Here is a 14,187-nt window from a genome sequence, read left to right as displayed (position 1 = left end):
ATTGTTTTGGAACTTCTGAGTGTTATGTTTACTGTTTATTTATTGTTTATTTCACTTTTGTTTACTATCTACTTCACTTGCTTTGGCAATGTTAAGAGAGAGAGAGAGAGAGAGAGAGAGAGAGAGAGAGAGAGAGATAATTTGTATTCAGCTCATGTCTGACTGCAGGTGTTTTAGAGACTGACTGGCCTCTCAGAGGGGTTGAGCAATGCAGGGTGAGTAGGCCACACACTTCCACGCACAGCCCTGGATGTGTGATCTGTACAGTAGTGTGATCAGCACCCAGCAGAAACACAGCCGTACAGTGACACGCCTCAGTGAACAACAGGACGTGAGTTGTAAATCAAGTTACATCCTGGAACCACCCAGAAATAAGTTACAATAAGACACATGGGAAAAGTAATGTACGACTCCACAACTCTGATATTCTCCCACAGGGATTCACGTACTGTAACAGTGCTTTTTCTTAGAAAAATTACATAAAATGAAATAAATAATAATTGATTTCGATAGGCAAATAACTCTGTAAGGGTAGTCAAGCTATTAGAACAGGTGTCCCTAACTCTGGTCCTTGAAGGCTGTAGAGTCCACAGGTTTCCATCATGCTCTGTTCACTATGGCCTATAGTAGGTCAGATGTGTGTTGACTGCTGACTAAAGGCCAGGGGTATGTTGTCTGTTGACTAAAGGCCAGGGGTATGTTGTCTGTTGACTAAAGGCCAGGGGTATGTTGTCTGTTGACTAAAGGCCAGGGGTATGTTGTCTGTTGACTCTCTGGCCAGTCAGTCAATGATTGATCAAGGGTGAACAGAGAACCAACAGAGACCGGGGAGGGACACAGCAGATCTCAAGGGCAATGACCTGTATATCAAAGCAATATCTACTGTAGCCACGTAGTACCATCCACTCCACAACAGAAAGATGAGACTCTGTGTAGGGAAAAGCATCCAGAAAGATGAGACTCTGTGTAGGGAAAAGCATCCAGAAAGATGAGACTGTGTAGGGAAAAGCATCCAGAAAGATGAGACTGTGTAGGGAAAAGCATCCAGAAAGATGAGACTGTGTAGGGAAAAGCATCCAGAAAGATGAGACTGTGTAGGGTTTCCTCAGATTACTTACTGATCCTTTAGCTGTGTTTCTGTGTTCTTATCAAATCCACTCATGCTCCTCTTCTGATTCATGATCCTCTTCTGATTCATGATCCTCTTCTGATTCATGCTCCTCTTCTGAATCATGCTCCTCTTTTGATTCATGATCCTCTTCTGATTCATGATCCTCTTCTGTTGGCAAAACCAATCGAGAGATATCAGGGCTCTTATTTATCATGCGTCTCAGAGTAGGAGTGCTGTGCTGATCTAGGATCAGTTTTGCGATTTAGATCATAATGAATAAGATTATTATGGACAGGGAGGACCTGATCCTAGATCAGTTTTCCTACTCTGAGACGCTTGATGATCACAGGCCCATATCTGTGTCCCTACTGTTGTAACACTTAGTATTCTCTGTAGTGGAAGAAGTCTATCCAGTTGGCAGAGTAATGAGGTAGAAATGGTCCGAAGGTTGTTGACATTTCACATATTGATCCAAGGCTGACTGATAGCAGTTCAAAGACCTGGTACCGTGGCAGTCGAAGCTCACTTGAGAGAGCTGAACTATTCTATCACAGAGTAATATTGGAGTCCTTGATGGTGAATCCCATGCTCTATTGCAGTTAGATTTTTTAAATTGTTTGTTTCAATATCTATACTTATTGCTCCCGTTACTGAAATGGTTGTTCCAGTTTAGATGCTTTAGGGCAGGGTTTCCCAAATTCGGTCATGGTGATCCCAAGGCGTGCACGTTTAGTTTTTTGCCCTGGCACTACACAGCTGATTCAAATGATCAACTCATCATTACGCTTTGATTATTTGAATCAGCTGTGCAGTACTAGGGCAAAAACCAAAGCATGTACCCAGGACAGAGTTTGGGAAACACTGCTTTAGGTAGTCTCATATCTTAGTTTCCCCAACCCGGCAGTCATTCTGAATGCAGGTTGTGGGTGAATAAAAATGATAACTGTTGGATATCCCACTCTGGCTGGGTTCCAAGATGGATGGCCTCCATTTTGCAAGTGCCGAGCCAACTTAGCTATTTTATTATCCTTTTGTCCTTTATTTTCACAAAATGTATCCGCTATCGTTTCTTTCAACCGATAAGAACTTTTGAACATCAAATCGGCATTTACTTACCTCAATTCCGGCTTCAACTTCGACTTCGACTCATCTGCCCTGGGCTCTTTCTGCAATTTTGACCCAATTTTCGGGCTACCTAAGAAGAAACACTGACATTACAGAGGCAAGAGAGGGTGGATCTTGGCTAGATTAAGGCGAAGGGAGAACCGGCCACGTCTTCCCTCCATTCTACTGGCCAATGTACAGTCACTTGATAATAAGACGGATTTGCTACCAACGGGACTCTCGAAACTGCAATATTCTCTGCTTTTCTGAAACATGGATCTCGGGCAAGATACCCCCCATGGCTATCAACTCGATGGATTCTCAATTCACCGTGCGGACAGGACAGTGCAGTCGGGGAAATCGAGGGGAGGAGGGGTTTGCCTCTTCATCAACAACAGCTGGTGTGCTGACTCGTTCACCCGTCTTGGAATACCTGATGGTCAAATGCTGACCCTTTTACCTCCTGAAGGGAGTTTTTAGCTGTTATCATGACTCTTATATACATTCCACCTCAGGACAAGAAAAAGAACAAGCTGGCACTTAACGAACTGTACCAGGCTATAACCAAGCAGTAAAACTTATATCCAGAGGCTGTTTTTCTGGTTGCCGGTGATTTTAATTCCACGTCATTAAGACGCGTGATGCCCAATTTACAACACGTCTCCCTCGTCGCTAGGGGCAATAAAGGACACTGTTATTCTACCCACAAGCAAGCATACAAAGCCCTCCCTCGTCCGCCATTCGGCAAATCAGATCATGACTCCGTACTTCTGCTTCCTGTTTACAAGCAGAAGCTCAAACAGGAAATACCCGTCACTTGCTCCGTTGAGAAATGGTCACCAGAATCAGAGATTATGCTACAGGACTGCTTTGCTAGAGCTGATTGGAATATGTTTCGGGACTACACCGATTACATCAATGAGCTAACCACCTCCATCACCGGCTTCATTAGGAAATGCATCAGCAACGTTGTCCCCACAGTGAAGGTTCACTGCTTCCCCAATCAAAAGCCCTGGATTAACACTGAGGTTGGCGCTAAACTAAAGGATAGGGCTGCCGCACACAGGGCTATCACAGCCAACCCTGAGGCTACGGCTGAGGACAGGAACAAGTACACAATTTGACCTCCGCAGAGCAAAAGGTCAATATAGGAATAAGGTGGAATCCTACTACATAGGCTCCGACGCCTATGAGGGCCACCACCGACTCAGAAGATTGGGTGATCTCGCTCTCTGAGGCCGGCGTGAGTAAAGTCTTTAATCAAGTCAACAGCCTCAATGCCCTGTGCCCAATGGGATTCCAGGGCGCGTTCTCAGAGCATACGCAGAACAGCTGGCAGGCATATTCACGGTAATTTTCAACCTCTCCTTGTCCCAGTCTGTAATCCCCGCATGTTTTAAGATGACCACCATTATTCCTGTCCCCAAGAACTCTAAGGCTTCATGCCACAATGACTACCACCCTGTAGCACTCACTTCTGTAGTCATGCTTTGAGAGGCTGGTTATGGCACACATTAACTCCACCATCCCAGACACATTAGACCCACTTAATTTGCATACCGCCCCAACAGATCCATAGACGACACAATCTCAATTTCACTCCACACTGCCCTCACCCACCTAGATAAGAGGAATACCTATGTGAGAATGCTGTTCATTGACTACAGCTCAGCGTTCAACACCATTGTCCCCTCCAAGCTCATCACTAAGCTAAGGTCCCTGGGACTGAACACCTCCCTCTGCAACTGGATCCTGGACTTCCTAACAGGCAACATCACCTCCGCCACGCTGACCCTCAACACGGGGGCCCCTCAGGAGTGTGTGCTTAGTTCCCTTCTGTATTTCTTGTTCACCTACGACAGTGTGGCAGTGCATGACTCTAACGCCATCATCAAGTTTGCTGACGATACGACGGTGGTAGGCCTGATCACCGGCGATGATGAGACAGCCTTCAGGGAGGAGGTCAGTGACCTGGCAGTGTGGGGCTGGAACAACAACCTCTCCCTCAACGTCAGTAAGACCAAGGAGCTGATCATGGACTACAGGTAATGCGAGCATGCCCCCATCCACATCGACAGGGCTGCAGTGGAGCAAGTCGAGAGTTTGAAGTTCCTTTGTGTCCAAATCACTAAGAACTTAAAATGGTCCACACACACGCTTACAGTCGTGAAGAAGGCGCAATAGCGCCTCTTACCCCCCAGGAGGTTGAAAAGGTTTGGCATGGGCCTTCAAATCCTCAAAAAGTTCTACAGCTGTACCATTGAGAGCACCTTGACTGGCTGCATCACTGCTTGGTATGACAAAAGCACCGCCCTCGATCGCATGGCGCTACAGAGGGTGGTGCGGACAGCCCAGTACATCACTGGGACCAGGCCCTCTGACATCCAGGATGTCTATATCAGGCGGTGTGAAAGGAAGGCCCAGAAAATCGTTAAATACTCCCACCACTCAAGTCATAGACTGTTTTCTCTGCTTCCGCACGGCAAGTGGTACTGGTGCATCAAGTCTGACTCCAACAGGCTCCTGAACAGCTTCTATCCCCAAGCCATAAGACTGCTAAATAGCTAACAGAATGGCTACACAGACTATCTGAGTTGACCTTTGTATTGTATTTTTCTCTATGTGTCTCTATGCACACTCACAGGGCCATACACACTCACAGGGCCATACACACTCACAGGGCCCTACACACTCACAGGGCCCTACACACTCACGCACACTGACACTCCAACACACACACAAACACTCACTCCATAATTTGCTTACACACACATGATATGCACATACATTTGTACCGACTCTACACACACGCACACCAACTCACATACATTCATCATATACGCTGCCGCTACTCTGTTTATCATATATCCTGATGCCTAGTCACCTTACCCTTATACATATCTATCGGTCCAGTATCCCTGCACATTGGAAGTATGGTACTGGAACTAACCCTTACTTCATCGTGTTCTTCTTATTTTTATATCTTGTGTTTTTGTTCTACCTTGTTATTTGTATTATTACATTGTTATTGATTACTGCATTATTGGGGTGAGAGCTTGCAAGAAAGTCATTTCACTGTACTTGTGCATGTGACATTAAAACTTGAAACTTGAAATACACATCACTTTGCAAGCCAGGATAATGTGACTTGGAGGTCTGATGTTGCCTTTAAATCATGAGTTTCAGGCCACTCTAGTAGGGTAAAACTAGGCCCTCAAAATAAGGCCTTATGAAATATGTGTTGTATTGTGTTAAATCCATTAATTTTAATGATAAAATATTTCCTTAGGATCTCACTTAGTGAAGGTCACAGGACTGAAAATGGATGAATGCAACAACCATGTCTCTGTCAATAACAAATACAGTCATGGGTGGTAACTCTGGATAAGAGCGTCTGCTAAATGACTTAAAAAAAAAAAAAAAGACAAGGCACTCTGGGAAATATTCAAATAATGCTTTACACTAAGCAATGTGTTAATTTAACACTGAAAATGTTGGACCTGTATAGACACTGGACCAGTGTTACATTTAACACTCTGTGTTGATTTAACACTGAAGTATTTGCTGTGCAGTGCACAACATTTCTATCTAAAGTTTTCAGAATGTTGTGCCCTCCTGAACGCAGCCATGCCTCCTACATCAGCTTCACGATTTTAAACTGAACACATTGAGTTACAGTGGGGAGAACAAGTATTTGATACACTGTCGATTTTGCAGGTTTTCCTACTTACAAAACATGTAGAGGTCTGTAATTTTTATCATAGGTACACTTCAACTGTGAGAGACGGAATCTAAAACAAAAATCCAGAAAATCACATTGTATGATTTTTAAGTAATTAATTTGTATTTTATTGCATGACATAAGTATTTGATCACCTACCAACCAGTAAGAATTCCGGCTCTCACAGACCTGTTAGTTTTTCTTTAAGAAGCCCTCCTGTTCTCCACTCATTACCTGTATTAACTGCACCTGTTTGAACTCGTTACCTGTATAAAAGACACCTGTCCACACACTCAATCAAACAGACTCCAACCTCTCCACAATGGCCAAGACCAGAGAGCTTTGTAAGGACATCAGGGATAAAATTGTAGACCTGCACAAGGCTGGGATGGGCTACAGGACAATAGGCAAGCAGCTTGGTGAGAAGGCAACAACTGTTGGTGCAATTATTAGAAAATGGAAGAAGTTCAAGATGACGGTCAATCACCCTCGGTCTGGAGCTCCATGCAAGATCTCACCTCGTGGGGCATCAATGATCATGAGGAAGGTGAGGGATCAGCCCAGAACTACACGGCAGGACCTGGTCAATGACCTGAAGAGAGCTGGGACCACAGTCTCAAAGAAAAGCATTAGTAACACACTACGCCGTCATGGATTAAAATCCTGCAGCGCTCTCAAGGTCCCCCCTGCTCAAGCCAGTGCATATCCAGGCCTGTCTGAAGTTTGCCAATGACCATCTGGATGATCCAGAGGAGGAATGGGAGAAGGTCATGTGGTCTGATGAGACAAAAATAGAGCTTTTTGGTCTAAAGCATGGAAGTGGAAACATCATTCATTGGGGATGCTTTTCTGCAAAGGGGACAGGATGACTGCACCGTATTGAGGGGAGGATGGATGGGGCCATGTATCGCGAGATCTTGGCCAACAACCTCCTTCCCTCAGTAAGAGCATTGAAGATGGGTCGTGGCTGGGTCTTCCAGCATGACAACGACCCGAAATACACAGCCAGGGCAACTAAGGAGTGGCTCCGTAAGAAGCATCTCAAGGTCCTGGAGTGGCCTAGACAGTCTCCAGACCTGAACCCAATAGAAAATCTTTGGAGGGAGCTGAAAGTCTGTATTGCCCAGCGACAGCCCCGAAACCTGAAGGATCTGGAGAAGGTCTGTATGGAGGAGTGGGCCAAAATCCCCTCTGCAGTGTGTGCAAACCTGGTCAAGACCTACAGGAAACGTATGATCTCTGTAATTGCAAACAAAGGTTTCTGTACCAAATATTAAGTTCTGCTTTTCTGATGTATCAAATACTTATGTCATGCAATAAAATGCAAATTAATTACTTAAAAATCATACAATGTGATTTTCTGTATTTTGTTTTAGATTCTGTCTCTCACAGTTGAAGTGTACCTATGATAAAAATTACAGACCTCTACATGCTTTGTAAGTAGGAAAACCTGCAAAATCGGCAGTGTATCAAATACTTGTTCTCCCCACTGTATATATGGCAGCTGTACTGACTACTCCACCGAACGGTCAGATTATATCCAAAGCCTGTGTAAACACAATTATTTGCGTGTCAGGTTGCCCAGCGCTTCAGGACCGATAACAGAAGCTAAGCAGCTGTTGAATAAAATCCATAATACAAAGAGCAAACTGTTGAGAGAGAGAGAGAGAGAGAGGCAACAGTCTCTTAGCTGCCCCCTCTCTCTCTCTCCCCATCTCTCTCTACATCTCTACGTAGTGACAGACGGTCCCTCCTGTGCAGTTTAACAGTTTTTACACGCTCTAAAACACACTGGCTCACACACACAGAGAAAGAGGGATTGGGAGAGTGGGGGGGGAGAGATTAGGTGTACTGGAGGGAAGTCCATGATGTTAATACATAACCAACCTACCCGCTAATCACATGACTTGATGATTTCCAGTCGATAGCTAACCAGCTAGCTCTGGCACATGACACATTGTTGCTGATCATTTTATGAAACAGTGTTGTGATGGAACGCTGCTGCCTGCGTAGAGCTCTGGTCTGAAGTGGTGCACTATATAGGAAATAGGGTGCCATTTGGGAAGATATCACTGTCTGTTGATTTGCAGAGAGCTGATTGACATTGTTATTCAAGATTATGGCTTGTATTGTAATTACTTGTGTATAACCAAAATTGGACTGGGTGATTATCTCTCTGATAGCCATTCCGTTACCGATCCATAACATTACGCTCCTGTCATGTGGCATTTGATTTGACATCTAGTCGCTCACTATTAAAATGTTAATTTCAGTATTTGAAACTAATAATATTATGAAGGGGGAAAAATATCTCATACATTCTGAAGAATAGAGTGGAATAAAGATGCTGGTGATGGTAGTACCACCGTCTCCGGCTCACATATCTATGCTGTCAGCAAGGGTTTGAATCCAGCCTACTGTCCTTTGACACAACCTCTCTCTATCTTCACCCACTGTCATCCTCTCTCGCTATCCTCTCTCTCTCTAAAAATGGAACATTTCATTAAAATCTAAATATGTGAATCAGCACCCATTTTCAGTCTTACGTAGCAACATTTGAATTTTTTTACATTGGATAAAAGTAGAGACTCTACAAAATGGTATATCATACACTGCAGTTGAGGAACAATGGGAAAGTAATTCTGCTTTGAAAGTTGATAAACTTTTAACCCCACTTTTGAGAAAATTCCTCTTGAATGTTTTGGTACACCTACTGGAGAGCTCTTCTTTGCCTACACCCATTCAGCATTGTTCACACCCTCTTAAGCCTTAGCCCCACCCATCTCTTTAAGGATTCACGTGTGAGGCCATGTGCTAAACAGAGTGAGTAGTGTAGTAAACAACCAAAGATTTCAAGACTATAAGTGGTGAAAATACTCCAGGTAAAATTACACTTCATCTAGTCCTTGCCCTATATCCTAAGCTGACTTTGGTGCAGGTCATGTTGTTCTTCACATTACTGTCTTTGGTAAACACGCACTATATCAAATAAAATCTATGTTTATTTGTCAAATGCACATGATACATAAGGTATAAACAGTACAGTGAAATGTAGAAAAATAGAAAGTGTCCAGATAAAAAATTATGTATAAATATTTTAAAATTATTAGATGATGCTTACCAAGACACACTTGTCTAAATTGATGTGAAAGAGAGGCTATAACCACCCCAAGGCCACATCTAGCTAACTTGATGGGTCATGTAATCATCTGGTGAAGTGGAGTCTTTTGTTTAGACATGTAAATTAGCTAGCTAAACAATTAACCATAATTCCAACCCATATAGTACAAACGGAGTGTTATAGCTAGCCACCATGCATTAAATGCTGTAGTATGAATCTGCAGGTAGCTAAAGCTAACCAACCAGGCTCAATGTTAGCTAGCTAGCTGACATTAGGCTATAACTAGCAATGCAAATGGATTTCTGAGATACAATTAATATTACTACACAGATCATGTAATCATCTGGTGAAGTGGAGTCTTTTGTTTAGACATGCAAGTTAGCTAGCTATCTAAACAATTAACCATTATCCAAAACCATACAGTACTAGCAATACAAACCGATTGTCATAGCTACTAGCAACCATGCATGCAATGCTGTAGTATGAATCTGCCACAGCCTGACGTAATAGAAAACACAAATCTAGGGGACGGATGTGCCACTGGTTAGCCACAAGCCAAGCTACAACCCTGCCTCTCTCTCTCTCTCTCTCTCTCTCTCTCTCTCTCTCTCTCTCTCTCTCTTGGACACACCTACTCATTCAAGGGTTTATCTTCATTTTTACTAATTTCTGCATTATAGAATAATAGTTAAGACATCACAACTATGAAATAACACATGGAATCATGTAGTAACCAAAAAAGTGTTAAACAAATCAAAAGATATTTTATATTTGAGATTCTTCAAATAGCCACCCTTTGCCTTGATGACAGCTTTGCATACTCTTGGCATACTCTCAACCAGCTTCACCTGGAATGCTTTTCCAACAGTCTTGAATGAGTTCCCACATATGCTGAACACTTGTTGGCTGCTTTTCCTTCACTCTGCCGTCCGACTCATCCCAAACCATCTCAATTGGGTTGAGGTCGGGGGATTGTGGAGGCCAGGTCATCTGATGCAGTACTCCATCACTCTCCTTCTTGGTAAAATAGCCCTTACACAGAAAAATTCTAACATTTCTAATACATTTTTGAAAAATAAAACACTCATATCTTGATTAGTTCATTATTCAACCCCCAGAGTCAATACATGTTAGAATCACCTTTGACAGCGATTACAGCTGTGAGTCTTTCTGGGTAAGTCTCTCTCAATTCAATTCAATTCAATTCAATTTCAATTTCAATTCAATTTCAATTTCAATTTAAGGGCTTTATTGGCATGGGAAACGTGTGTTAACATTGCCAAAGCAAGGGAAGTAGATAGTAAACAAAAGTGAAATAAACAATAAATATTAACAGTAAACATTACACTCAGAAGTTTCAAAAGAATAAAGACATTTCAAATGTCATATTATGTATATATACAGTGTTGTAGTAAGTCTCTCTCTCTCTCTCTCTCTCTCTCTCTCTCTCTCTCTCTCTCTCTCTCTCTCTCTCTCTCTCTCTCTCTCTCTCTCTCTCCTTCTTCTTCCCAGTTAATTATGTTGCTAACTTTAATTAGTAATTCACTTCCATAAAGTCCCGCGGAACTGTGAAAGTCCCAGATGAGTAAAGCAATGGATTAAGGCAGAGTGTGTGTGCGTGCGCGTGAGAGAGATGCTTGAATTGTAATATGTTTTCATGTATAAATGTGTTTATCTTCTCTAGGACGTGAACAAGTGACGCCATGACAACGGAGATGCAGGAGATTGCCATCACAGAGGAAAAACCTTTACTTCCTGGTCAGCCCGATCCTGCAAAGGTACACATACATACTGTACACACACACTCACACTGCCACACACACTGCCACTGCCACACACACACACACTGCCACATATACACACTGCCACACACACACACACACATTGCCACACACACACACACACTGCCACACACACACACACACACACACACCCACACACATACACACTGCCACATACATGCAGGCTGACACATACAGCCTTCAGAAAGTATTCACACCCCTTCACTTTTTCCACATTTTGTTGTGTTACAAGGTGGGATTAAAATTGTTTTAATTGTAATTTTTCTGTCAATGATCTACACAAAATACTCTAATGTCAAATTGGAAGAAAAATTATAACATTTGTAAAATAGAAAATTAAATAAAAACTACTAATATATCGATTAGATAAGGATTCAACCCCCTGAGTCAATACATGATAGAATCACCTTTGGCAGCGATTACAGCTGTGAGTCTTTCTGGGTAAGTTTCTAAGAGCTTTCCACACCTGGATTGTACAATATTTGCACATTACTTTAAGATTCTTCAAGCTCTGTCAAGTTGGTTGTTGATCATTGCTACACAGCCATTTTCAAGTCTTGCCAAAGATTTTCAAGCTGATTTAAGTCAATACTGTAACTAGGCTACTCAGGAACATTCAATGTCGTCTTGATATGCATTTCCAGTGTATATTTGACTTTGTGTTTTAGGTTATTTTCCTGCTGAAAGGTGAATTTGTCTCCCAGTGTCACGCTCGTTGCATGACGGGTCAGACCAAGGCGCAGCATGATATATGTACATGTTTATTTACACTGAGTAAACACACAACAAAACAACAAACAAACGAAAAGTCCTAAGGTTGTACATACAACGAACCTTACCCGGAACAAGATCCCACAACCCACTAGTGCTAATAGGCTGCCTAAGTATGATCCCCAATCAGAGACAACGAGCTACAGCTGCCTCTGATTGGGAACCACACCGGCCAACATAGATCTACACATAATAGATCGAAACATAGAAAACACACAACAAAGAATATACACACCCTGACTCAACATTTAAGTGTCCCCTGAGTCAGGGCGTGACAGTAACCCCCCCAAAGGTGCGGACTCCGACCGCACAACATAAACATAACAGGGTAGGGGCCGGGTGGGCATTCCGCCTTGGAGGCGGATCCAGCTCGGGGCGTGACGACCTCTCACTCTCCGCCTCCCTGTTGCGCCCCTGGTCTGGTCTGGACCTTGGCGCGCTACTTCCCCTCTCCTTCCTCCCACGATACCCCAGTACCTGTCTGGACCCTGGTGTGGGAGACCCCGAACCTGGAGAGGGGCTGACGTCATGGTCTGGACTGGAGCCGCTGACCGGAGCTGGACTGGGCACCGGTGGAGCGGACTGCTCTGGCTCCGGAGTGGAGCCGCTGACCGGAGCTGGACTAGACCCCGGTGGAGCGGACTGCTCTGGCTCCGGAGTGGCGCAGCTGACCGGAGCTGGATCAGGCACCGGTGGAGCGGACTGCTCTGGCTCCGGAGTGGCGCAGCTGACCGGAGCTGGACTGGACCCCGGTGGAGCGGACTGCTCTGGCTCCGTAGTGTAATAGCTGACCGGCACTGGATCAGGCACCGGTGGAGCGGACTGCTCTGGCTCCGGAGTGGAGCAGGCACCGGTGGAACGGGCACGCGCCGTGCCGGACTGGACAAACGCACCACTGGTCTGGTGCGAGGAGCAGGCACGGGCCGAACCGGACTAGGAACACGCACCACTGGCTTGATGCGAGGGACAGGAACGGGCCGGGCCGGGCTGGCAACGCGCACCACTGGCTTGGTGCGAGGAGCAGGAACAGGGCTGGCGACGCGCACCACTGGCTTGGTGCGAGGAATAGGAACAGGCCGGGCCGGGCTGGCGACGCGCACCACTGGCTTGGTGTGAGGAGCAGGGACAGTCCGGGCCGGGCTGGCGACGCACACCACTGGCTTGTTGCGAGGAGCAGGAACAGGCCGGGCCGGGCTGGCAACGCGCACCACTTGCTTGGTGCGAGGAGCAGGACTGGGTTCCTTTATTAACCCCCGCTCCTTCTGCTGCCCAACCAGCTCCTCTCGCCGTGCCTCTTTCCTTCTCCCTTTTAGCCTCCTGTAACGCCTCCCTCTGACCGAATAACTCCTGCTCCCTCTGAACCAATAGCCCCCGTAACATGGTGGCCTCCTCTCCTAACCTGCAGATCCGCCCTTTAACGGCCTCCTGCTGCCTCGTCGTCCAAAATGTTCTTGGGGTTGCCTCTCGGGTCTCCGTTTCACCTCTCCTGCCTGGGCTTCCTCCTTCGCCCAGGGTCCGCTATCGGCTAATCTCACCTCCTTCTCCCTCATCCCTTTCAGGGCCTCCATATGCTTGGCCAGATCCTCTCTTATCTCCTCCCAAGTCCATGATCTCTGCTCCACTACCTGTGTCCAGGGTGTCTGCTGCTCCTGGGCACGCTGCTTGGTCCGTGTTTGGTGGGATCTTCTGTCACGCTCGTTGAATGACGGGTCAGACCAAGGCGCAGCGTGATATACGTACATGTTTATTTACACTGAGTAAACACACGACAAAACAACAAACAAACAAAAAGTCCTAAGGTTGTACATACAACAAACCTTACCCAGAACAAGATCCCACAACCCACTAGTGCCAATAGGCTGCCTAAGTATGATCCCCAATCAGAGACAACGAGCTACAGCTGCCTCTGATTGGGAACCACACCGGCCAACATAGATCTACACATAATAGATCGAAACATAGAAAACACACAACAAAGAATATACACACCCTGACTCAACATTTAAGCGTCCCCTGAGTCAGGGCATGACACCCAGTGTCTGTTGGAAAGCAGACTGAACCAGGTTTTCCTCTAGGATTTTGCCTGTGCTTAGCTCTATTCCGTTTATTTTTATCATAAAAAAACTCCCTAGTCTTTGCCGAAGATAAGCATACCCATAACATGATGCAGCCACCACCATGCTTGAAAATATGAAAAGTAGTACTCAGTAATGTTTTGTGTTGGATTTGCCCCAAACATTACACTTTGTATTCAGGACATAAAGTACATTTCTTTGCCACATTTTTTGCAGTTTTAATTTAGTGCCTTATTGCAAACAGGATGCATGTTTTGGAATATTTTTTATTTTGTACAGGCTTCCTTCTTTTCACTCTTACCATTAGGTTAGTATTGTGGAGGAACTACAATGTTTTTGATCCATCCTCAGTTGTCTCCTATCACATCCATTAAACTGTAACTGTTTTAAAGTCATGGTGAAATCTCCTTAATCTCCGGCAACTGAGTTAGGAAGGACGCCTGTATCTTTGTTGTGACTGGGTGTATCGATACACCATTGAA

The 14,187-nt window shown here is 44.8% G+C and overlaps 1 protein-coding gene across 1 annotated transcript in view; it reads left to right on the top strand.

Annotated features, from left to right (window-relative positions):
- The window catches only part of ndrg2 (NDRG family member 2), a 43,518-nt gene that overhangs the window by 7,236 nt on the left and 22,095 nt on the right, over positions 1-14,187 (top strand). Inside the window, exon 2 of the mRNA XM_045211860.1 lies at positions 10,742-10,835. Within this exon, the coding sequence (XP_045067795.1) occupies positions 10,761-10,835 (75 nt within the window). The 5' untranslated portion in view covers positions 10,742-10,760. The remainder of the gene's footprint in view (positions 1-10,741; positions 10,836-14,187) is intronic.

This window comes from Coregonus clupeaformis, chromosome 39, assembly GCF_020615455.1.
Source record: "Coregonus clupeaformis isolate EN_2021a chromosome 39, ASM2061545v1, whole genome shotgun sequence".
Lineage (NCBI taxonomy): Eukaryota > Metazoa > Chordata > Actinopteri > Salmoniformes > Salmonidae > Coregonus > Coregonus clupeaformis.
This window is presented reverse-complemented; position numbering and strand designations above follow the sequence as displayed.